Source organism: Argentina silus (assembly GCF_951799395.1).
Source record: "Argentina silus genome assembly, chromosome: 15".
Classification (NCBI taxonomy): Eukaryota; Metazoa; Chordata; class Actinopteri; order Argentiniformes; family Argentinidae; genus Argentina; species Argentina silus.
The window spans coordinates 15,489,886-15,512,385 of NC_139669.1; the positions used below are offsets into that span (position 1 = coordinate 15,489,886).

The window sequence follows — 22,500 nt, forward strand, 5'->3', positions numbered from 1 at the left end:
GTCTATGGAGGGAATATGACTGGTGCTGTAGATATACTGTACCTGCTGAGAGACTCTCGGGTGCGTCTGAGTATCGTCCCCACCACTTGCTGCACCCGACTGCCCCTACGATGAGGAGACCTGCTCCTACTCCTCTCCTTCTCCTCCATTTAACTAGAGAGAGAGAGAGAGAGAGAGAGAGAGAGAGAGAGAGAGAGCGAGAGAGTGAGAGAGAGAGAGAGAGCGAGAGTGAGAGAGAGAGAAAGAGAAAGAGGAAGGGTGAGTGAAAGAGCAAGGAGAGAGAGCGAGAAAGAAGAGGAGTGTGACAAGGACAGGGAAAGAGAAAGAGGAGGGAGGTAGAGAGAGTGAGAAGAAACAAAGACAGAGCTTCGTGGGGTGCTGTCTTGGTCCTTGCACTCGGCACTAGAAAGGCGTGACTGCCAAATCTTGTGTTCATCATTTTCATATGCAGAGCATGTAGCCTGCCCTAAATACGATGAATAATCAGATATATAAACAAGAAAGAGGGACTGACTGAAAAGGGTATTCAACTCAACATGAACAGGGCAATACATGTCACACAGAACAAGATGTGACACATAGGACATATAGGACGTTTACAGGAAGGAGAAACACTCTCACACACACACACACACACACACGCACGCTCGCTCGCACGCTCGCACACAAACACACTCAAGCACACACATAAAGCATACATACAAGAGATAGTGAGGGACACACGTCTTACACCACACTTACCCATACACACACACACACACACAGTACACGCACGCACACACACCCACACGCACGTACACACACACACACACACACACACACACACTGTTGAAGCTACTTGTCAGTGTTTATCATTACCGACAACTCTGCAGTGGTGCAATTTCTGTTCAGCTTGCCCTTTAAGCAGAGACATGGGGGGTTGGGAGGGAGGGAAGGAGGGAGAGAGGAGGGGGTCGTTATGTTTTAATCAAATCCCCAAGAAGTGTGGTCAGCATTTGCTCCAACCACAACTCAAGGCCAACAACACCGATCAACACTGTTTCCTCCCCAACGGCCAATCAATAGCCCAATAGCCGTCGCCATATTCAACCTCTGATCTTTGTTGACAAGCTTTATCCTCCGTCTCTGACGTTAGCATCTTAGAGTGTAGATGGAGTCTGATGCTATAACTTAACATATCGGTAAGCAGTGGCAGTAGGCTATTGTTACCGGTCATACCGGGTTGGATAAACATCCGCTGCTAGGCTATATTAGCGTGCCCGTGAGAAACAGCGGGAGAGAGAGTGGAGGGAGACTTTGGCACGTACAGTAGCGAGTGTGATCAATATGGCTAACGATGACGAATGTGTTCCTGAAACCCAGTGATCGATACAACCTCTCCTCTCACTGCCTGCAGCTGAGTTTGATCAAGTTCCCCTGAAAAAACAGAGGAAACTTCCTGAAGCTGAGAGAGAACATATGATCAAAGTCTGGGTAAAAAAAAAGAGCAGACTGCTTCGTAATCCTTAGTCTGTGTCTTGGACTTTTATATCAGTAACTCTGTCCCATCAGTTGGAGTGAGTAGAATTATGGTTCTGTTATTAAGGTCTGAGTTATGTCCACAGTATTTCCACTTTTCTTGAATCAATAGAGATATTTTCTAGGAGGTTGGACAGTAGACAGATATTCCCTCTCCTGTCAGCTGCCTAGGTCTCAGCTAGAGTTAGTCTAGGATGCTAACACCATCTCCATTGTAGTGAATGCTCTGGCACTATAAGGCTAGGCCAGGCCGCTAACAACATCCCTATTGCAGTGTAGACTCTGGGCGTCAAGGGTAGGCCAGGTCACTTACAGCATCCCCATTGAAGTGAATGCTCTTAGGCGTTAAGGCTAGCTCTCTAGCATCACCCTCATTGGAGCCAGTGTTTTGGGCCTGTAAAAGGATTACGCCCTCTTTCTGATAGGGCCTGGACACCCTGTTACTCTGGCACCCCATTGATCCAGACTGATGTGGGTGGGGTGGCTTGTCTTGGACAGCTAGCTGCGTCTGAGGGGCTAGCGGCTTAGGAGACACACTTATCGATGTCTGTTCAATCAGTTTGAGAGATGGACACTACAAACCTGACCAGGTTCTTGATAGAGAAATTAGCCTGAAGGTTTGGACTTTAATTATAATCTTACACCTGTGTGTGTGTGCGAGTGCGTGTGTGTGTGTGTGTGTACGTGTGGTTGTGTGCGCGTGTGTGTGAGCACAGATGTGTCTGTAATGTATGTGTATCAGTGCTGCAGTCAGTGCTGACTCAGGTGTAGCCTCTCTCTCTCTCTCTCTCTCTCTTTCTCTCACACACACACACACTCACCCCAATATCTCTCTCTCTCTCTCTCTCTGCCCCCTTTGCCCTTGCAGAGTCAGGAAGTCATCTTGGATGACACTTTCTCTATGCCGCCACCATCCATAAATACATGAGCACCTCAACTGCTGGGGGATTGCTCACTGCTACCCTAACTCACTGAAAGTAGCCCTACCTTCTACCTTTTCCTCTTTTAACTTAAATAATACATGGTAACACGGTGCATGAATGTGTTGAACTTTTGTCTCTAATCCCTCCCTCAATTCCCTCAAATATTCCATCAATTTGTCATATGCTGTGGGACCTTGCACATCCCAATCTGAACATACTGTACCAAGAAAGCATTGGGTGCTTTGGTAAGGAAGCCACTTCACAGCATTGGGACCAGGCAAAAACATATTTCTGAACAGACCATAATATTCAGATTCTCACAGAAGGTTCTGGCTGTCACTCACCGTGGTATGGCTTGTCTCTTCTGGACTTCCGAACCAAAAATCCCTCTCGCCTTCTGTGACATCAGTTACGGAGCCCCATCGGGATTGGCCGAAAAGAGGAGGAGGAGGGCCCTTGTGATCATCAGGACCAATCCGAATTTAGCTGTAATAGCTACCTGTGCAGATTAGAAGAACAAATTAATTGTTAAAACTGTCACTGCTTCCAAAATTCATCCCACAAACAAGGACCTTCTTTGCTTAACTGAAAACTAATGTAATGATAAATCCTAAAGAGATAGATTAGATTAGATATTCGACTCAAGTGGTTTTTTCAGAGTGATCCTGTTTTGTTTGTCAAGTAAAGCAAGCAGATGTGTTGAGAGCCAAATCTAGTCCAAGCAGCGTGATTTTATGAAAGAGGCCACTCCTCCCCTCCCCACCCTGAGGCTGCCTGCTCCTATGAAAGCTCTGCAGCCTGAAAAGCACACGATGATGTGGGGAAGAAGCACTCTAGCTCTGTCTGGTTGTCTGAATTAAAATTTCATATCACCCAGTTCAGTAACAGTTCTAAGTGTCTCCTTTTAAAAGCAAGAGAACAGACTGTGAATCCCGTTGTGGTTGAGAAAAATGGTGCCAATGATCTTGGCAAATAAGATATATACTGTAAAAAAAAATAAAAGAACTCTACCATGCGAATATGCTTATATCGTGCATCGTCTGATGAAGAAGCATGTCCATCATCTGATCGAATGGAACCACAGAAATAAACACTTTTGGATGCTTTTCTTTGCTCTCACTTCTCGTTCACTGGGACTGCATGCCAGACCTTCCTCTTTCCTCAATGTCCCTCACATGCAGCTCCTTCCCCAGGTCCTGTGTCCCAGACACAGAGCTCTTTCACCAGGCCCTGTCCCCTGCGCGCAGGCAGCAAAAGACCCAGACTCACACAGACTGCAGGGCACATGAATAATGTATACAGCTAATGCAGCTAGCTAGGTCTCCAACCACCTCCTCCTGCCACTGCCAACACATGCACCAAAAGAGGGGATCGAAGGGGGGAAGAGGAAAGAGGGGGGCGCAGGGGGTGAAGAGGTGAAGGGGAGGAGAGCCAAAAAGAGAAGGGGGCTGGGGGCCAAGAAAAAGGGGTAGAGGGGGTAACATTAGAGAAAGGGGGGAAGGAGAATTGGCTGAGGAGGAGGAGAAAAATCAAAGAACAGGATATTGGAGGGGGCACACTGGGGGGAAAAGGGAGAGAATTTTAAAGAAGGTGAAGAGGGCAAGAGAACAGAGATGTAGAATAAGGAGAGAGAGAGAGAGAGTGTGTTGTTGAGAGGAAGTGTCTTAGCCAGCAAGAATAAAGCTGATCAATGCAGCATTTCTCTGCAATACAGTACAAACATAGGCCAGCAGCGGACATTGATGAATGGTCAATTGTTAAATAAATAATAAATAAATGTTTCCAGCATTGCTAACACTCTCCAAATGAATCTAACTTTGTTGCTTTCCTGTAGAGTGATGAATGTTGCTTGTTTTTTTCATTGAAGAGAATGTCTCCTAACAATAGTAGTTCATGCCACTAGGAGCCATTGCCCTTAAGTTGTCCCTGCGTGTCAGTGTGCTTTGTGATAAGTCCGCTCCTAATCTGTGTCTGAATCAATAGTAATCGTGACTGCTGTGTTTACAAGTGTCACTGCCTTAAGTCCTCAAGCTGTCGACAGAACTCATCAGTACAGTTTGTAGCCATTTTGAGCTTTCTTTCACTCTTCCTCTGTTTCTATGTCTGCCACTGTCTCCATCTTGACTGTGGGAAGAATTCATTTGTACATATTGTAGCCAATGTAAGCTTTCTATCGCTCAATCTTTTTAGCCTCTCTCTCTCTCTCTCTCTCTCTCTTTCTTTCTCTTTCTGACATTTTCTTCATCTTGGACACTCTCTCTTTCTCTCACTCAATCTTGCTCTCAGTCTCCCAATCTTGGAACAATCGTATTGAATGAGGTTCCCTATTAGGAAACACACACTACCCCTTTGTCACTTGACAAAACACACTCTTGCTCAACCCCTCCCACTTTTTCTACCGAACAAATACACATACATAGAGACACTAACTCTCTGTTACTCATCCCCCCTCTCTCTCTCTCTCTTTCTCTCTCTCTCTCTCTCTCTCTCTCTCACCTAAGGGTCGAGGGTGGAGTTGAATTGGAGGCAATGGTCACTGTTTGAGAGCTGCCAGCTGGAAGGGAAACGTCTAGTTCAAATCCAATTAGCCAAGCTAAGCCATGCCATGCTAGGTCGAGCTATGAAACACAACAACACATACAGCCCAGTAGAGCGGGAAAACTGTGCCTCCAGGAAGGCCAGATATGGAGCTCTCTCCACAGGCCCTGTTCCATTCTTCTTAGGATCTAACAACATGGAGCTTGTCCATCAGGCCCTGTACCGCTGACTGACAGGATAGAGAGGAATCGAAAAGCCAGTTCGACTGGTTGCAGTGACAAGCAAAGTATTCACCTTTGAACCTGAGACAGACCCCTGTCTGCTATTCGCCTGTACAAAATGAAATGCACACAGAAAATACCCTAAATAGGTCAGCATTAGAACTAGAAGTGCAGAAGTGCCTGTCCTTATTCAAACCGCTGATTAGCCCTGTACAGTTGACATCCCCAGCGTCCTCACACTGTTTGTTTTTTTACCAGCCACAGCAGTGAGTGGTGCCCAATGACAAAAACACCGGTCCTTTTTGGGATCAACCAGTTGGCGTCTATTGACGTCTGGGTCCTACCTCTGCGTCTGTGGACGACCCCCCTCCAGTAGGACTGACTGACATACCGGATACAGCTGCACCACATGAGGTAGAGCACAGCAGGAAAGGTCTATTCAGGTCAACACAGAGTCATAGCTGACCAGAGACCAGGGAGAGTCAGGGAGTGGGCTGTGCAGTATACAGACCAACCAATGCGTCACACAGATAACCAGCGACGACAAAGTTGTCTTATGTAATATCGATAAAAAAAAAACATGGATCTATGAAAACAGGCAAATGAATCAGTGATTATGAAAGTCTTGTTAGCCTATAAGCTCTCTCCGGCTGATTGTTATTGTTTGTTTGTTTGGTTATATTCTGTTTCCTCTGCTCCAGACTTAATCAAATCTGCTGTCCCGTTTGTGTCCAGCCTTTCAGCTCCATACCATTAGCATTATTAAGGTGAAACCCTCTGCGCACCACTCATTACATTTCCACTTGCAACCACTTCAGTTCCCCGATACTATATATCAAATACCCGGGCCATTTGAAGATTAATAGTCGACTGTGTTGCTGGTATTTATCTGTTGTTTTGATCTGCTGCGATGGAGAGCTCCCATGATACCTGGGGTCACTGTCTGACTCTGAGGAAGAGGTGTTCAAGGAATTAATGGGTGGATACGTCTTAATAAGAGCTCTCCCCTCTGATATCCTATTTCTCAGGTTTGAATTTATAGATACATTATAACAATACAGTTGTAAATCGACTGGCTCTGGGTCAAAGCAGTGTGAAGTGGGGACGGGCAGGATTCGAACCAAGCGTCTACCATAAGGCCAAGAGGACATCCTCAAGGACCAAAGGTGACACTGGAATTTGCATGTCTCAGGCAGGGCTAGGTCATCCCACAGAGCGTGATTCCAAATCACTGCTGCTTCAAAGGCAACACTACCTAGCAAGCTGCTGGGCCCTCACCATATCACTTTCACCTGTCCAGTGTTTTTAGATCAGTCAGCAGGAGACAGGATATAGGAGGGAAAGGCATTGTAGAATACTGAGATCAGGGGAGGCTGGTGGAGGTAGAAATTGGAGGACGGGCTCATTGTAATGCATGGAATGGAATGAGGAATGGCATCTAACATATGTTTGATACCATTCCTCATTCCATTCCATACATTAGAATGAACCCGTCCTCCAATTTCTGACTCCACCAGCCTCCTCTGACTGAGACCTACCCACTGTAAATGATGCTATATATAAAGTATGTACGTATATGCTGTACTCACACAAATATACCATAGCCTCTATCAATACTCCACTGTGAGTAAACCACTGAGGAGCTGCTAGGTAGGGTAATGTCTATTCTTCTTTCTGAATCAGGATGGTGTTATTCTGGCTGGGGGAGAAGCTTGGTGTCCTGGTGGGCCCCAGATGCTGGTCCCACCCCACCCCACCCCACCCCATCCCCTCCTATCACTATACCCTGACATGACATACACTGCCTACCAATTACATAGATTGGTACTCAGATGCACATGATTGACAAGCCAACAGTCTCTGGCTGCCAAAACTGTGCCTGGGGTACTGCACAATAGGAATGGAATTACTAAATGATGTTCAATATAGATTGGTCTAATAATCAATTGGATGGCCAATCAGTTGGACCAGACACCAGCCCAACAGAAAGCACCCTGGAGACAAGGGTCTTGAGACTCTGGGGGGAGGAGTGTGGTAAGTGAGGCAGAAGAACGGTCAGATCAGATCCAGACGAGGCAGTCAGGCAGTCAGTCAGGCAGGCAGGCAGGCAGTCAGGCAGGCAGGCAGGCAGGCAGGCAGGCAGCGAGTCTTTCCTGATGTGCCAGTCCTGCCAGTCGCATTTCTCCTCTGGCTGAGTGACCTCAGAGCAACAGCTCCAATCACATGTTCTGCCATACATCCCTGAGTCATCATGCACCGCCTGCAGCACTGGCATAGCAGTGGCACACACACACACACACACACACACACACACACACACACACACACACACACACAGAAATGCATACACAGATTCATGTGCACACACACATACACATACACATACTCACACACACACACACACACACACACACACACACACACACACACACACACACACACATACACATACACATACACATACACATACAGACATACATACGATAGGGCAGCACAGGACCAACAACAGCCATGCATGTGAGACACAATTTGTGAGTGTATTGTGCGTGTGTGTGTGTGTGTGTGTGTGTGTGTGTGTGTGTGTGTGTGTGTGTGTGTGTGTGTGTGGAGTGTAGGAGTGCTCCTTTCCTATCCAGTAGCATGTATGTTGTGTAGGCTACAGCACGTCTATAAAGGGATCATAATCAGTGGTCATATTAAATCATGTCATGCATTAAATAAAGGGCCCGGAACGGCAAAACGCATTGTTCCGGTCTAGTTGTGTTGCGCTCGTCTTAATTCGCACGGCATGGTCTGAAAAGTGCAGCGCATGAACGTCACGTGGACACGCGCAAAGCAAAACGCCTATAGTGTATTTCCGAACCTTGTCGACGCCCATTGATAACACCCGCAGACGCGCGATTGTAGCCTAATAGACTACCACATTTACTCCCCTGCTAGACACCTGTCACCAGCTGAGGTTCCAGTCCAACTCTGATTTACTGATTGTCAATTTGCGTTCAGTGACAGACATATCAAGATGCACGTAGAATTCCATTGGCCTGTCCTTGCACTAAACGCATGTGTTTGAGACGGGCATGGATGCAAATGAATGAAGGGCTAGGAATAACTACGAACATCGCTGGTTGCAAAATAAGGCAGCGACTCACTATAATAACAATACAAATTCTTGATTTTGCAACAAATGATTTTCTTTTCAATATTGCACCAATAAACATGGACCCCATTTTAATCTGACGATCATAATTTGTCATGGTTTATTTAGATATGTCGAAATAATAAATGTGCTGTAACGTATAAAGTATACATGTTGAATGTTAATATTTCATCAGTACTCAGTACCCAACAGAACCAACACTGACCATTGATTTTATAGATGGCACCAATCATTATAGATTAGGCAGTAAACAAAGAAAAAAATGGTCAGTCTTTTGTTGTTTCCCCGATAATCTTAATCCGATTTAGATCTCTCCCCCCTCATCTCTCAAACAGGGACACGAGTGGACACGCACCTGGTCCACACGATCATTCTCACAGAATCAACATCTTTTCAAATATGAGAAATATCGTCCCAGATTCTCAGAATCAATGTAAGGTGCACGCCGTATCACCGGCGCTCCTCCACCATCCGTACACTATTGACAATAAGAGGAGAAGAATATCGCAAAAAGCAAACTCACCTCGTGTTCTAAGAAAGAAACGGACCGGGGTGTGGATCAGTATGGCCCGATGGTGTAGAATGAGAAAATATAGAATAGCTTCTAAGAATCAGTCGAGTATGTGTCCCGAACGGTGTGGTGTGTGGGGGTTAGGGTTTAGGTTGGATGCTGTCATCGCACTGGGACTGCTCTCGTCCGCTTAATCCCCGGCCCTGAGCTCAGAAATAACCCACCCCCTCCCTCCCGTCGTCTCCTCCTGCTCTCCCTCTCCCTCTCCTCCACACTCATCACTCGCTCCCTCCCCGTCTGCCTCGAGGACCCCCCTCACAAGGTCAGTTTGATTTAGGGCAAGTTAGAGAATGTGATTAAGACATGGTAGGCCTAATGTCAACACTACTGTTCACACTCCTCTATTGTTATTGTGTTTCTGCTGCATGCTACTATTGCTACCTTATGTTATTGTTGTTATTATGACTTCATTGTTGGACTGTTGAGGAGCTAGCTTGCCCAAAGCATTTCATTGAACCGTCTACGGCTGTATTCAGTGTATATGAAGAATAAACTTTGATTTGATTTAGATTTACTTTCGATAACAATACTACTACTACTAATAATAATAATACTAGCAATAATAATAATAATAACAATAATAATTGTTGATTTGGTTGTCGTTATCGATGATATTATTGTTATTATTATTATTATTATTATTATTATTATTATTATTATTATTATTATTATTATTATTATAGGACAAATTATTCGTATTGTTATTAATCATTATTATCGAGTTTAATGTTGATAATAAGTAACAACAATAAACAAATTGATGCTGATAATAACAGTTGAATGAGCAGTATTAAAAAATAAACACCAGATATGTGTTTCTTTTATTTAGCCTACACAATGAGTCATCCCTACAAATGAAGAATTATTTGTTAAGAGATGGACAGCTTGATGTATCATTATTAATCATTATTTCTCATCGAATAAATCGCCTTGTTATTCTTGTTATTATCATGTTTAAAAAACAGTACAGAACTGTATGAAGATAATAACAGCAACAAACAAAATGTATTCATTCATGGAAATTGCATTTATTTTAATTAAACTACACTCCCCTAATTGACTTGTAGATATGTAGATAGATAGATATGTAGATAGATGTAGAGAGCGAGGGTCCGTTTACACTTGAAATATCTTTATTATTTAGAAAATGTTTGTGTGTATAATGTTTATTGTTAGTTTTTAATTGTTGATTTCACTTGCCTTGGCAATGTAAAAACATAAATTTCACATGACAATAAAGCCCATTTGAATTGAATTTAAATTAATTTCATAGATTAACTAAATATATTGTGAATTCAATCCTGTCTTTGGTATGTGCAAATCATAGACAGGAAGCCTACAAATTCATCATAAATATTTCTTGCTTTGACCTCCCCACCGTACAGTTTGTCCCTCTAAGGACGCTGTGCTTATCTCGCCAACGCAATTTCCGGATTAAACCATATGCTTCCGTTTACAGTTCGTCACGATAAACACGCCGGTAAAATATAAAATAACGGCAAACGGATCAATCCCAACTGCAGATCTAGAGAAGTGATCAGGTGTTTCACCTTCACAGTCCGCAATGCTTAAACTAGAAGGGTTGGGGCCAAAAATGGACCCGGAGGAGATGAAGAAGAAAATGCGACAAGACGTCGTAACCTCCGTGCGCAACTTCCTTATCTACATTGCCCTTCTCCGAGTCAGTAAGTATAAGGGTCGAGGTTTTCTTTAGCCTAGGATAGCATGTTGCATAGTACGATAAAGCAGAGAACCTGTCGCCTAGAAGTGAGCATGTCGAGTAAAGACCTAGTCTTCATACATTACCATTCATCCACAGCTCCAGTGGCTCTTTACACGTTGTTCCCCCATCCTCTCTGTATACTATGCTGCTTCTGTGTTCAGAGTGATGGTGATACTTATTAGGCCTTTGGTGTTTTGTGTGTGACATTTTATGTTTACTTCTTGCCATCACAGCCCCTTACGTTCTGCAGAAGTTGGACAGCATATGAGAACAACTACCTCTTTATTACTCCAATCTTCTGGAAGTTTACTGCAAGAATTATGGACATCACCATGAAAAGGAGACTCGGCGAAAACATCACATGATGGATCCAATATGAAAGACTTCCAAGCTACAGCCTATAAAGGGACATTGAACATTCGATGTTGTCATTTGCAGACAGTCATGTTGTCTGTTTTTGTTCATGGTTGTTCATGGTTTGTTCAGTAACAGCGAACAACTGAATGTTTTTTTTTTTTGTTACAGTGCAACACATTCATTGACAATATTCGGAATGTCTCCTCTTTCTGCAAAGAATGGTAATTTTGACACTTGTGTGAACCACATGCAATAAAGGGAAGACATTGAAATGTGATTGAATATCTATGTGTTTATTGTCAAGCCACCTTGAGAGCTGTCACTAATTACATTGCAATGTTTTATCTGCTTCAAATGCATTTTTTTGCCGGGAGTATTCAGGTTTAGGTGTAAATATAGGGCTAGAATATATGGCAAATTGACCTCAAACACCATCAGCCAGCAGCCTACCCTCAGGCATCATACATGAGGGAGAATTACTGTTCTCCTAATCAGCTATGCCACACGGGGGCGCTGTTGTCTCATTTTAAGGAGGACGGCAGTGTTAAGTCCAGTAAGGTATCCAATGATGTCATTGTGTGCACATTCTTATGATTTCAACGCAAAATGACGCCTACTTTAGCAAAAGTTACTTTTTTTTTTAAAGCTTTTTTCGAACATATTTTTTTCCGATTAATACTGTTAATGGAAAAGGCGAGAGTACACGGATGAATAGCAAACCAGTTATAGACAGCAGTCCAGTCAGACGGCTAGACAAGTCGCGACCGCGCCACTCATCATCAGCGTCCTTCCGTGTTTTTGTCCGATGGTTGGCGTCAGGGATCGTCATTCCAGCGCGACGTCGCTTCGCCCGAACTACTATCAGTATGGGCGGGAGTCACGGTATCTGTCCTAAGACAATGGGCCCGCCCCCTCTCATCCTAGCCAAAACCGCGTCCTGAAACATCTTCTGCAGGCAAAAAGATTGTCTAGAAAAGCACATATCAGGTAAAATGACAAGCATTCCGTTTTTTGCATGTTGACCGCTATGCATACTTGTAGTATTCGGTTAGCAAATGAGACACAAGGCTATTCAATTCAGTGACTGGAGACCCCCCGACAGAAGTATCGGAGCATTGTGAGTACTGGGCACTAGTGGCGTGATCCTCACGCGCCAGACAAGTGTACCGCAACTGTAATATCCTACTTCCTTTGATCATAACATAATAAAGTGGACTGCATGCCCCCCACCGACAGTGCTTCATTATGACAGTTGGTCATTCATTTAGGTTTGTTTTATGGCATATATATTTTGAGATGTCCAACCAAAAGTGATGTGCCCAGTGATCCATGCACCTACCTAAGTTTGGGGTACCTGTCCACTCAGTTTGACAACTCTCTTTATTCATCCTCAGGATAATATGGACTTCCCTGGTCACTTTGAGCACATCTTCCAACAGCTGAACCACCAGCGCACTCACGGTCAGCTCTGTGACTGTGTGATTGTGGTGGGCAGTCAGCACTTCAGGGCCCACCGCTCCGTCTTAGCAGCCTGCAGCACACACTTCAGGGCACTTCTGAGCACGGTGGACGGGGATGGCGGTGGGGGCGCTAGTGTGATGGAGCTGGATCAAGAGGTGGTGACGTCTGAGGCCTTCGCTGCCCTGCTGGACATGATCTACACCTCCACTCTCACCCTGGGGGCCTCCAACGTGATGGATGTGCTCCTAGCTGCCTCCCACCTGCACCTCAACACAGTGGTCAGGGCCTGCAAGCACCACCTCACCTCCCGCAACTTCCCCACATCACCCCCTCATGGTTGGAGGTCGTCAGTGCATACAGTGGACCAGCACATGAGGCAGTCTCCATCTCAGACAGCAGCCACTGCTGTGGTCAACTCCAGGCAGCAGAGGTCAGTCCTGCTCCAGCAGCTAGGACTCAGCCTGGTCAGCTCTGCTCTGGAGGGAGGCCTCGACAAGGGGGAGGCTGGGGTGGAGGCTAGCCAGGCTGGAGGCAAGGATGGTGGGGTCGGGACTGGTGTTGGTGTGGAGCAGCAGGCTGCTTTCCCCACTAGGCGCCTCCACAAACGCAAGTCCTCCTCTCCCCAGGCGTTTCATGAGGAGAGGCCCAGCAGCAAGCAGAGAACCAGCAGGCTCACTGAGGAGGACCTTAGGGAGGGCTCTCCATGGGTGACCAGGAGTAGCGCATGTAGAGATGGAGCAGAGGAGCTTCCCTCCCCAGACTCCCTGAAGACAGACGAGGGCCTCTTGCTGGAGAGAGAAGGTGCAGAGCAGGAGGAGGAGGAAGAGGCGAAGTATGAGACAACAAGGGGAGAATCATCACAAGAGGAGATTCAGCTGCCTAGCCAATCAGATAGCAGTGTGCAAGGGGCGCAGGGGGATGACAAGGGAGAGGGTCACACAGACAGCATGCTGGTGGATGGAGGGATTATGGTTAAAGTGAAAGTGGGAGAGGAGGAGGAAGACGAGGAGGAGCAGAAGGTGGTTGTGGTGAAGAGTGAACACCTCAGCTCTTTGTATCCAGAGACGTCAGTTGAGCCCAATGACCCTCCGTCCCCAACGGAGGACAACAGCGACCCTCTGGATGAACCAGCGAATGATGAGAAAGTCACAACCAGCCTAAATGAAGACGACCAAACGTCAACAAACCTCAGATCATGCACTGATCTCCAGACAGAGACACACAAAGAGGGGTCAAATGATGTTGAGGGCCTAGATAGCCAGGGAGATCTGGGTCTTTCCTGTATCCTTAGCCCCAGAAGCCAATGTGGCAGTGGGGAAGTCAGGGAGGAGAGAGTGCCTAACACCGCCTTCGGTGGAGAGACTGGTGGTTCAGCTCATAACTTGGAGACAACAAACACCCTCCCTTCCTCCTCCTCCCTTGTGTTCCCAGTGACATCTGTTCCCTACCAGCAGCTTCTGGCTGGCGAGAGCCAAAGTTTCAGTGATACCGTCATCCTCCAGCCCACCCAAGACATGCTGGGTGGGTACCTGAGGGGTGTAGGGCCAAGCCTGGGCAGTCTCAGTCTGCACCCTTCCCTCTCTCGACCCAACATGTGTGACACCACCAGAGGAGGGGGCAGCTTAGGGGTGCCAGCTTTCCGTCGCATTGCCCCAAAAGTGATCCCCAACTCTGAAGCCCAAACAGACGGCACCCAGCCTCAGGATGCCTCTTCATCCTCCGGGCCAGCAGCTCTCCCTGTTCTCACCAGAGCCTCGGAGGACGTCTTGTCCAAATGTAAGAAGGCCCTGATGGAGCATAACGTCATTGTGGTGGAGGGGACGAGGAAGTACGCCTGCCGGATCTGCTGTAAGACCTTCCGGACACTGACGGACTGTAAGAAGCACATCCGCGTGCACACGGGGGAGAAGCCCTACGCCTGCCTCAAGTGTGGTAAATGCTTCAGTCAATCCTCCCACCTGTGCAAGCATTCCAAGACCACCTGCCTGCGCTGGAAGAGCAGTCACCTCCCAGCGACCCTGCTCTAAGGCCAACCAAACCAGGATTTTGAACTTTTTAATGCACTTTTTAGGACTTGGGGACTCACTTTTGTATGGTTTGACATTCATGTTCAGAAGAAATGTTAATCATTCAAAGTTTGAAAATATTGAAGGAAGCACATACCAGTACCATTTTCTTTGGGGTTGATTGTTACATAAAATGAAACAGTCTTAGATATAGAATGTGAAGGAAAAGTGGACCTCTGAAAGAATCCTGACCATGTTTTCATCACACACTATTTATCAGTAGGAACACTATTGTGTTGTAATAAACAACAGTGGAGCCTCATTGATCACTGACTGCTGTCTCTTAAATGTAATCAATATTTATTCATTCATTAGAACTTTTGATAAGGATAAATAACAATGTATATAACACTGTTACATTGATGAACTAATTCATTCCTCGACAAACAATGACAGACAGCATTAGACAAAATTGGAGTTACGAGACACAATTTAACGGAGCGTGTACAGTACGTAAGAACATGCAGACCGCTAGAGACAATCTGTGACACGTTTCTCAATATGTTAAGAAACATTCAACTGGAATGAAAGCAATACAAAACACACCCTAACCACTCAATTCATTCACTTAGGAAAGTAAAGTACAGTTAAACCTATCAGAAAATGAATAGTTAGATGATAACGGCAACAGTACGGTAGCTACAGATCCGTCGTAGACTTTTCTACATGTTGACCATTAAGGAGTGCAGTAAAAGCAGCACGTGTTGGGGTTTCCAATGGTGCAACATGTGTGCAACAATGGTGCAACATTGTATTTCCTCACTCAAAATAGTAAGTCAAGTATCACAGATGAGTTATTTGATACAAACACTACGATCTAAGGTGACAATCTGAAGTTCACCTAGTGTTAGGAGAGCATGTTAATACATCAGCAAAATTCTAACGACCATTTATTCCTGGATATTTATTCCTGGAGTTACTTCTCATCCCTTAACTGTTAATGAATACTGATTGGGGGACAAAACTCCTACTCCCTAAACAGCTTCATTTTATGAAACTGTGGCTCCATAGGCTTCAAGAGGAGGCAGATGATATGGAGGTGTTGGTGGCACTAGAAGGTGAGCTCGCTGGGCATGTCTGTGCCCTGTAGGCCTGCCAGCAGGTTGTGAGCAGACAGCTCTGCCATGGTGCCCCGTGTTGAGTAGGTGGCACTGCCGATGTGAGGCACAACCACTGTAGGGGAAGAGACAGGAGAGACAGCTGTTAGCACATGTAATTAACTAAGCATCTGGTCACTTTTACTGATAACTTCTGAAAAATAAGAGAAATTCCTATTTGACTAGAAAGACTAGATAAACGTGCTTTCCTCCTCATATCTTTTCTGCTCACCGCAGTTTTTGAGGGTGAGGAGGGGATGGTCTGTGGGGAGTGGCTCTGGTGTTGTGACATCCAGCCCAGTGGCAGCTATCTGACCGCTGGACAGGGCCTGGTACAGATCCTCCTGATTCACTACCGCACCCCTACACACACACATAAAGAAAGTCAGCTCATTTCAAAACGCTATCATTGTGTCCTCCACATGGCGGTGCTCCTCCACATGGTGGCGCTCTACCTGCTGGTGTTGATGAAGACTCCAGTGCTCTTCATCTTACTGAAGAAGGCCTGGTCACACAGCCCCTGGGTCTCCGGCGTGAGGGAGCAGGACACAACGACAAAATCACTTTCAGCCACCAACGTGTCCAAGGGTACTGTTGCACAGAGAAGAGAGGCGAGGAAGAGAGGATGAGATCAACCTTCAGCTCAACAGCTCTTTTCCTCTCCTTCATGGCTCTTATCTATTTATTTCTCCCTCCCATCCTCTCTATCTCCTTTTTGTAATCTCCCCCATTCTCTCCTTTTTGTAATCCCCCCCTCTCTATCCTCTTTCCTCTCCTCACCATATTCTCCCTCCACTTCTGCAGCCTGTGATTTGGCTGTTCTCCCAGAGTACAAGAGTCTCTTCACTCCAAAAGGTTTCAGTCTCCTGGCGATGGCCATACCTGAAGACAAACAACAGACACCCCATCAACTCATTTACAAGCCATTCAATCAATTGACATCACATATACAGTGCTGCTTGAAAGTATGTGAACCCCTTGTGCAATTATACTTTTTGTTTTGTTTTTACCATGAAATCTTTATTTAATCAGAACCAGTCTTCCTATCTGGAATGTCTTTATTACGAATTGGGGTTTAGATAAAGATTTTATAAGTTCATTTTAATATTTTATACAAAAATAATGACCATCCCTGTAGGGTTCACAAACTTTCAAGCAGCACTGTATAGGCCATATAACCTGAACTCCACAGGAGTCACAGGATCCAGTCTACCAATCAAACACGGTTACTCTACCTATGCGCCCCAGTCCAATGACCCCGACCGTGCTGCCAGACAGACCATAACCACACAACCACAGGGGTTTCCATGTGCTCCAACCACCACTGAGAGACAGACGTTCAGAGAGAGAGAAAGAGGGAGGGAGAGGGAGAATTAAGGGGTGGGAGGATTCTGTTATGGTCATATTCATTAAGACGTTATGAAGTACAGTATTTCATTAGTCAGTCATTACAAAACAGCAGAGTGAAGATCTGTTGAGAGTGTGATGAAGGTAAATAAACAGACTAACTTCTTAACCTCCTCCACTCCCTCCGGTAGCCGCCGGGCCGTGGCCAGGAGCAGAGCGACAGTCAGCTCTGCCGTGGCATCAGTCAGGACATCTGGAGTGTACCCCACACGCACCCCACTGCCAGGGACCAAGATGAGAAGGTGGCAAAATCACAAACTAGGAGACAGTGACTGGCATTTTTTTTTCTCCAGAAAAAGCTGATTTGGGTCAATCATGGCCCAAGACTCTTGATTGCTGTCATCAAGAGACCAATTGTTAGTCACTTGCTGATACGTAATTCTTGTAGGATGTTGTAAATGGTCGTGAAGATGGGCATTTTACCGCTTCTTGATCTCGCTGAGGGCCATGTGGTCAAATCCAACAGACAGGGTACTGATCACCTTCAGGTTTGGTCCTGAACACAAATGAGGTACTGAATAATTAATCTTAAAAGAGAGTAGGATTCATAGATTGGGTCCAAAGTGTTGGAAATGGAAAATTGAGAAATAGAAGCTATTCCACATCCTGCAGCCAAGGTATCTAGATGGGTCCAGATCATAAGGCTTCATTCAGTACCTGCTGCCTCCAGAACCTCAGCATCGATCCGGTCTGAAAGCAAGCACAGCAGTCCATGAGCTCCAGCCACGCCCTTCAGAAGCTCCGCCCTCGGGACAGGTTCATCAGAGTCCCACAAGGACACCTTACATCTGTTTCCATGGACACCGTGGGGAGAGAAGGGGAGGGGGGAGTAGAGAAAGGACAAATGACAAGAATAAAACTCCAATTTACTCAAACTCAAAAAGTCAATGAAGAGGCAAGAGAAGACACAGATCATCCATAGCATATCATCTGCTATATAGTTCTGAGTCAATGTGAGAATCTGTATGTGTGATACTACATTTCTTTCATTTTGATTATAAATTAGCTATTTCTCTCCTGTCACATACTCTAAACTGTGTCCATATTTAGTTTATTTTACTGTGCTTAGTTTGTCTGTTCCCCCTCACCATATCTTACCCTTAATTTAATATTTATTCTACCATTTCTTTTTCCATATGTGCTTGTATAGAACCAACCAAGCCATGATACTGTGAACTGAAGAAAGGTCACAAGCAACTACAACTTGTGGTTGGTCACACTGTAACATTACCCTCTGCTTGGTGTGTGTGTGTGTGTGTGTGTGTGTGTGTGTGTGTGTGTGTGTGCGTGCGTGTGTGTGTAAATGCAGTAGGTTAAACAGGAAAGGTTGAGCTTCGGACTGGCTTTGCAGTAATAGAGTTTGATAACCATAATGATGACAACAAGCATGCACGACCTTGATAAAGTTACAGCGCATACAAAGCACAACAACTGAAAGAGCGTTAGCTTGCAGGCTACAGATGAAGTACACGTACACTCCTGCCTGTGAGAGGATTTTCATCCCCTCTTGCGGGATGCGTCTTGTTACGAAAACCTTCATGAGTTTTTGCGCTGTATGCATCCTCCGATGGCGAGGAAATGTCAGAAAAGCAGCTCGAAACAACTCTCTGTACGTTCGTACACTAGTGTTCACAATGACATCAAAATGCGCACTACGGGACTACACTTGACTTCACACACAGCGCTCCGCGGACCAGGAAGTGTAGGCTACTATAGTACCAGTACGCATGCGTAAAACTTTCCTTTGAGCGCAGAGGTAGATTGCCCCAATTACATGCATCTGAATCATGTGCTTTTCACCTCTAATCTTTAATAAAAAAATGTTTTTTATTATGACTCACTCATTTGTATTACATAAACAGGAGGCCATAAAGTTTTTGTTATATTACTTGCACTAAAACTTTGGTCGCTGCACTATTCACAATGGCCGTGTCTGAGTTTTCAGTATGTTTTGTACATGCGAAATTGAGTATGTATAAAATGCCAGGATGTCAAACTAGATGTGCCTTCTCTTCTCATGTAGTATGAATTCACTTCACTCTATTCAGGAAGTCCTTTCAGATTTCAATCCCGCAATTCAAAGGAGCAGGTAAGGGAGGCGGGCAGTAGCGAAATTGAACCAATTACCATGAACAACATGGTTGAGTTACAGGTGACGGTTTCTCAGTATCAATGAGATATAGTATGTTGAAATGTGTTGCTTTCTGCATACATTTTTACTAAACAGTATGGCCTAAATAGTGTGTAGTATGGTTAGAATGCAGTATATACTTTTAGTAATCAGTAGGCAGTATGAATACATGGACAGAGCCTATCTCATTGGATTACATTGGCCAGGATTGCTTAAACAAGTGCCTGTGATTTTGTTTCTAGCCTCTCCACGACGTCTACCTGCGCTTCTGACAATGTAGCGTTATGATATGTAACTGATATGATGTAATGCAAATGCCATAAGTACAGTCAGTACAGCTAAAGGTGCAATACTGTCTCTCATTCTTTCCACAGCTGCTGGGTCAAGACACATCCCCATTCCCCACATGACTTACATAGTTCACCTACATAGTTAGTTCACCTGAAAACTATTTCTTTACACCTATTCGATTTTTTTGGGAGCAATGTCATCGATGTCATTATATGTAAAAAATGATATGTTCTTTTAATCATGTACTGTATTTGAGCAGTCTGTAACCTACTGTAAGTCTATTTGAATTCACTTGACCGATCCTTATTGCCTCTGGCTGTTTGTGGGGAGACAGAGCAGGCTTGAAGCAGCAACCATGTCGCAGCTACAGAGAACGTGCCTACCATAAAATGCCTCTAAAAGGTCTTGCCTACCATAAAATACCTCTAAAAGGTCCTCTTGGTAATAGTATATAGGGGGAGGCCAACACAAATGAAATGAATAGATTTATATAACATTTACTCATAGCTGCAGTAAAGTAAGGGTGAAATGTCACAGACTAGAAAAGCTGAGAAAAGATGCCACTTCCCCTTTAAGAAAAGCATTTCAGCTCTACCTTGTATGGGCATGTTTACTCTTCTCGGCCGATCTTATTCCTTCCTGGTTCCATGAAGTAAACTCTCCTTTAATTGGATATCAGTGTGGAGCAGAAGTTTTGCCAAAGAAGGATTAAAATAGCGAGCTGGCTGTTTGAGACTGCGAAGGAAAGACCAAACGGGGGAGGGAAGAGGAGGGAGAGGTAGGTAATGTCGCTATTATGAGGAACTAAGTACTGCTCTGTCTCTCTCGATTTCACCCTAGCTTTTCTTAAGGAATGTAAGATTGGAACCTGTGGTTGTAGGTGGTGCTGTAAGCTAACCAGTTTAGCTTGCTTGCTCGCAGACATTGACTGTTGACTCCCAGAGCTATCTATTTATCTACAGCACAAGACAGCACTTGCGAACTGAAAAGCCGTGCATGTTTTCCTGGTTTTTCTAAAATCCAGAGATGGTTGGCTGATTTTGCAGAACATCTGTTCACCGCAGCTACTAGTCAACGTTAGCTGCATTAATTTACTATTCCCGACTATGAGAAATAGAGAGACACTGTTTAGTAGCACAACTAATATGTTATTAGTTGTGCGAATCGAGCGCTCACGCATTTAGTGTTGCCCGTGAAGGAATGCTCGGTATTCAACAGCTATTCTGAAAGCCATGACGTGTTGATCGTCCAGTGTTTTTACGCTACCATTGGACTCCAGCATAACATATATGCTCTTGTATGTTTATGAAAGGTTATTTGATCATCTCCTCAAACTCATGTCGCTGCAGATTATTCCCTGTAAATCTACCACGCCCACACGCCCACATCTTTACTGAGGGATCCCCCAGCTCCTGCGGTGTCGTGATGGCTCTGCTAACCCTGCATCGGTCTCCTTCCATCTCCACCGCCCCGGTGAGTCCTCTGTCCTGGTTACACACACACACACACACACACACACACACACACACACACACACACACACACACACACACACACACACACACACACACACACACACAGAGAGCTCAATACCACTTGTTTATCTCCCATGACAGTGCATTCACTTTTAGCATATCACTATCATATGACACTGCGTACACTGTGCGATTTGATACGCTGACTACGCCTGCCGTTGCCTATTCAACCCATAATCCTTTTAGTTTGGTTAATGAACAATCTCAGCCGGAGGCTGTTATGAATCTGGGTGATCCTGTTGTTTATGTCATCTCAGCATTGTACCCTGTTGATAAAGTAATGGTATAGGTATTGTTCCTCTGTGGATGGCCAAGGCAGTGATTGCATTATTGATTGACACAGATGCAGTAACTTGGGGGCAAACATACCATAGATATGCCCATGCCATTGAGTGTTTGTAGAGGACAATGTGTTAGGTGAATGCATGTACAGGAATCAAATCTACCCTCTGCCCAAACCTGCACTACCACCACCAAACTGACAGTGTTTGGAATGATAACACTCACTCACTCACTCACTCACTCACTCACTCACTCACTCACTCACTCACCAACCTCTCCCAGTGTCTCTTTATCTTTGTTCTTCTCTCACTCCCTCTCTTTGTCTTTTACTTGAACCATCAGAGTGACTTTAACAGGGTTATTCAAACCTTGTTATTTTCAAGGCCTCACACCATGTTATGAGTGCGCCAACACATCAGGTGCTGTTCTCCAATTTCTGTTCCCAGCTAAACCCAAAGGATTGTTCTCTGCCTCTACCCCCCTCCTTACCCTACATACTCTGTCACTAAGTATTAAAACTGTACTACTGTACTCATTTTTTCTCCTTCTCTCTTTCTTCATACCCTCATCTTTCCTCCTCTCCTGTCCTCCCGCCCACCCCTCCTCCTCTTTCTCTTGTCTGTCTGGACATGTCAGTTGCATAACAGGTAATGTTACTGTCTCAAGTTTCATTCCGCTGAACCCTTGATACTTCTCTCTCTCTCTCTCTCTCTGTGTCTCCCGCACACTCTCTCCTCAACACTCTCTCATTCTCTCTTTCCTTGTCTGCCTCCCTGTTCCTCTATTTCTCTTTCTCCCTGGCTTCTTAACTTCTGTTGTGGTTTCCTCTGGCTCTTATCTTTGTAACAGCACATTTCACTCTAGAGCTTATTGCTCATTCTTTCAACTACACACACACACACACACACACACACACACCTACACCTCCAGCAACATCACACACACACCTACCTCACCTTAGATTTATCTTAAAAATCAATTAAAGAATACTCTTCACTCGGTGACAGTCTGACTACACGTATGGCTCACATTTGCCTCAAACTGGTGTATTTGTCAGATTGTAGACTTTTACTGAACTTAAAGTTGTGTTGATTAATGTATTATTTTTCCTGACATTTCTTGAAGGATGAAAGCCTCCCAAGAAGAGGGAGACTTCAGAAAAGGTAGATTATTGCCATTTTTGGGGTTCTACTTTCTGAAGGTCAGTGGGTGTTGATCATGA

General features: G+C 45.0%; 5 protein-coding genes across 8 annotated transcripts in view; 3 read left to right on the plus strand and 2 right to left on the minus strand.

The window, feature by feature from the left end:
• The window catches only part of frmpd1b (FERM and PDZ domain containing 1b), a 21,937-nt gene extending 12,885 nt beyond the window's left edge, over positions 1-9,052 (minus strand). For both annotated transcript variants that reach the window (XM_083686770.1, XM_083686769.1), the window contains exons 1-3: positions 8,881-9,052; positions 2,786-2,940; positions 43-153 (exon numbers count right to left, since the gene is read on the minus strand). In XM_083686770.1, the coding sequence (XP_083542896.1) occupies positions 43-149 (107 nt within the window). In that variant the 5' untranslated portion in view covers positions 150-153; positions 2,786-2,940; positions 8,881-9,052. The remainder of the gene's footprint in view (positions 1-42; positions 154-2,785; positions 2,941-8,880) is intronic.
• A 1,314-nt stretch (positions 9,053-10,366) lies between these two features.
• On the plus strand, positions 10,367-11,285 carry tomm5 (translocase of outer mitochondrial membrane 5 homolog (yeast)). Its single transcript, XM_083685686.1, has 2 exons — positions 10,367-10,613; positions 10,885-11,285. Exons 1-2 carry the CDS (start codon positions 10,493-10,495, stop codon positions 10,917-10,919), a joined length of 156 nt encoding a protein of 51 aa, XP_083541812.1. The 5' UTR covers positions 10,367-10,492; the 3' UTR covers positions 10,920-11,285.
• A 132-nt stretch (positions 11,286-11,417) lies between these two features.
• LOC310816402 (zinc finger and BTB domain-containing protein 5-like) lies at positions 11,418-14,669 on the plus strand. The gene is made up of 2 exons (XM_083686580.1): positions 11,418-12,125; positions 12,403-14,669. Exon 2 carries the CDS (start codon positions 12,409-12,411, stop codon positions 14,494-14,496), a length of 2,088 nt encoding a protein of 695 aa, XP_083542706.1. The 5' UTR covers positions 11,418-12,125; positions 12,403-12,408; the 3' UTR covers positions 14,497-14,669.
• A 177-nt stretch (positions 14,670-14,846) lies between these two features.
• grhpra (glyoxylate reductase/hydroxypyruvate reductase a) lies at positions 14,847-18,710 on the minus strand. The gene is made up of 9 exons (XM_083686585.1): positions 18,515-18,710; positions 17,697-17,827; positions 17,463-17,535; positions 17,142-17,258; positions 16,868-16,956; positions 16,413-16,514; positions 16,088-16,223; positions 15,865-15,995; positions 14,847-15,708 (listed from the first exon to the last, which is right to left on the minus strand). The coding sequence occupies exons 1-9, from the start codon at positions 18,598-18,600 to the stop codon at positions 15,587-15,589; spliced, it is 987 nt and encodes a 328-aa protein (XP_083542711.1). The 5' UTR covers positions 18,601-18,710; the 3' UTR covers positions 14,847-15,586.
• Positions 18,711-20,076: 1,366 nt separating this feature from the next.
• Positions 20,077-22,500, plus strand: part of LOC310816403 (protein phosphatase Slingshot homolog 3) — an 11,399-nt gene continuing 8,975 nt past the window's right edge. Inside the window, exons 1-3 of one of the 3 annotated variants that reach the window (XM_083686583.1) lie at positions 20,077-20,243; positions 20,811-20,934; positions 22,404-22,441. In XM_083686583.1, the coding sequence (XP_083542709.1) occupies positions 20,887-20,934; positions 22,404-22,441 (86 nt within the window). In that variant the 5' untranslated portion in view covers positions 20,077-20,243; positions 20,811-20,886. Of the gene's footprint in view, positions 20,244-20,591; positions 20,935-22,403; positions 22,442-22,500 lie in introns of those variants that run through there. The other 2 variants (XM_083686582.1, XM_083686581.1) reach the window with 2 other exon arrangements.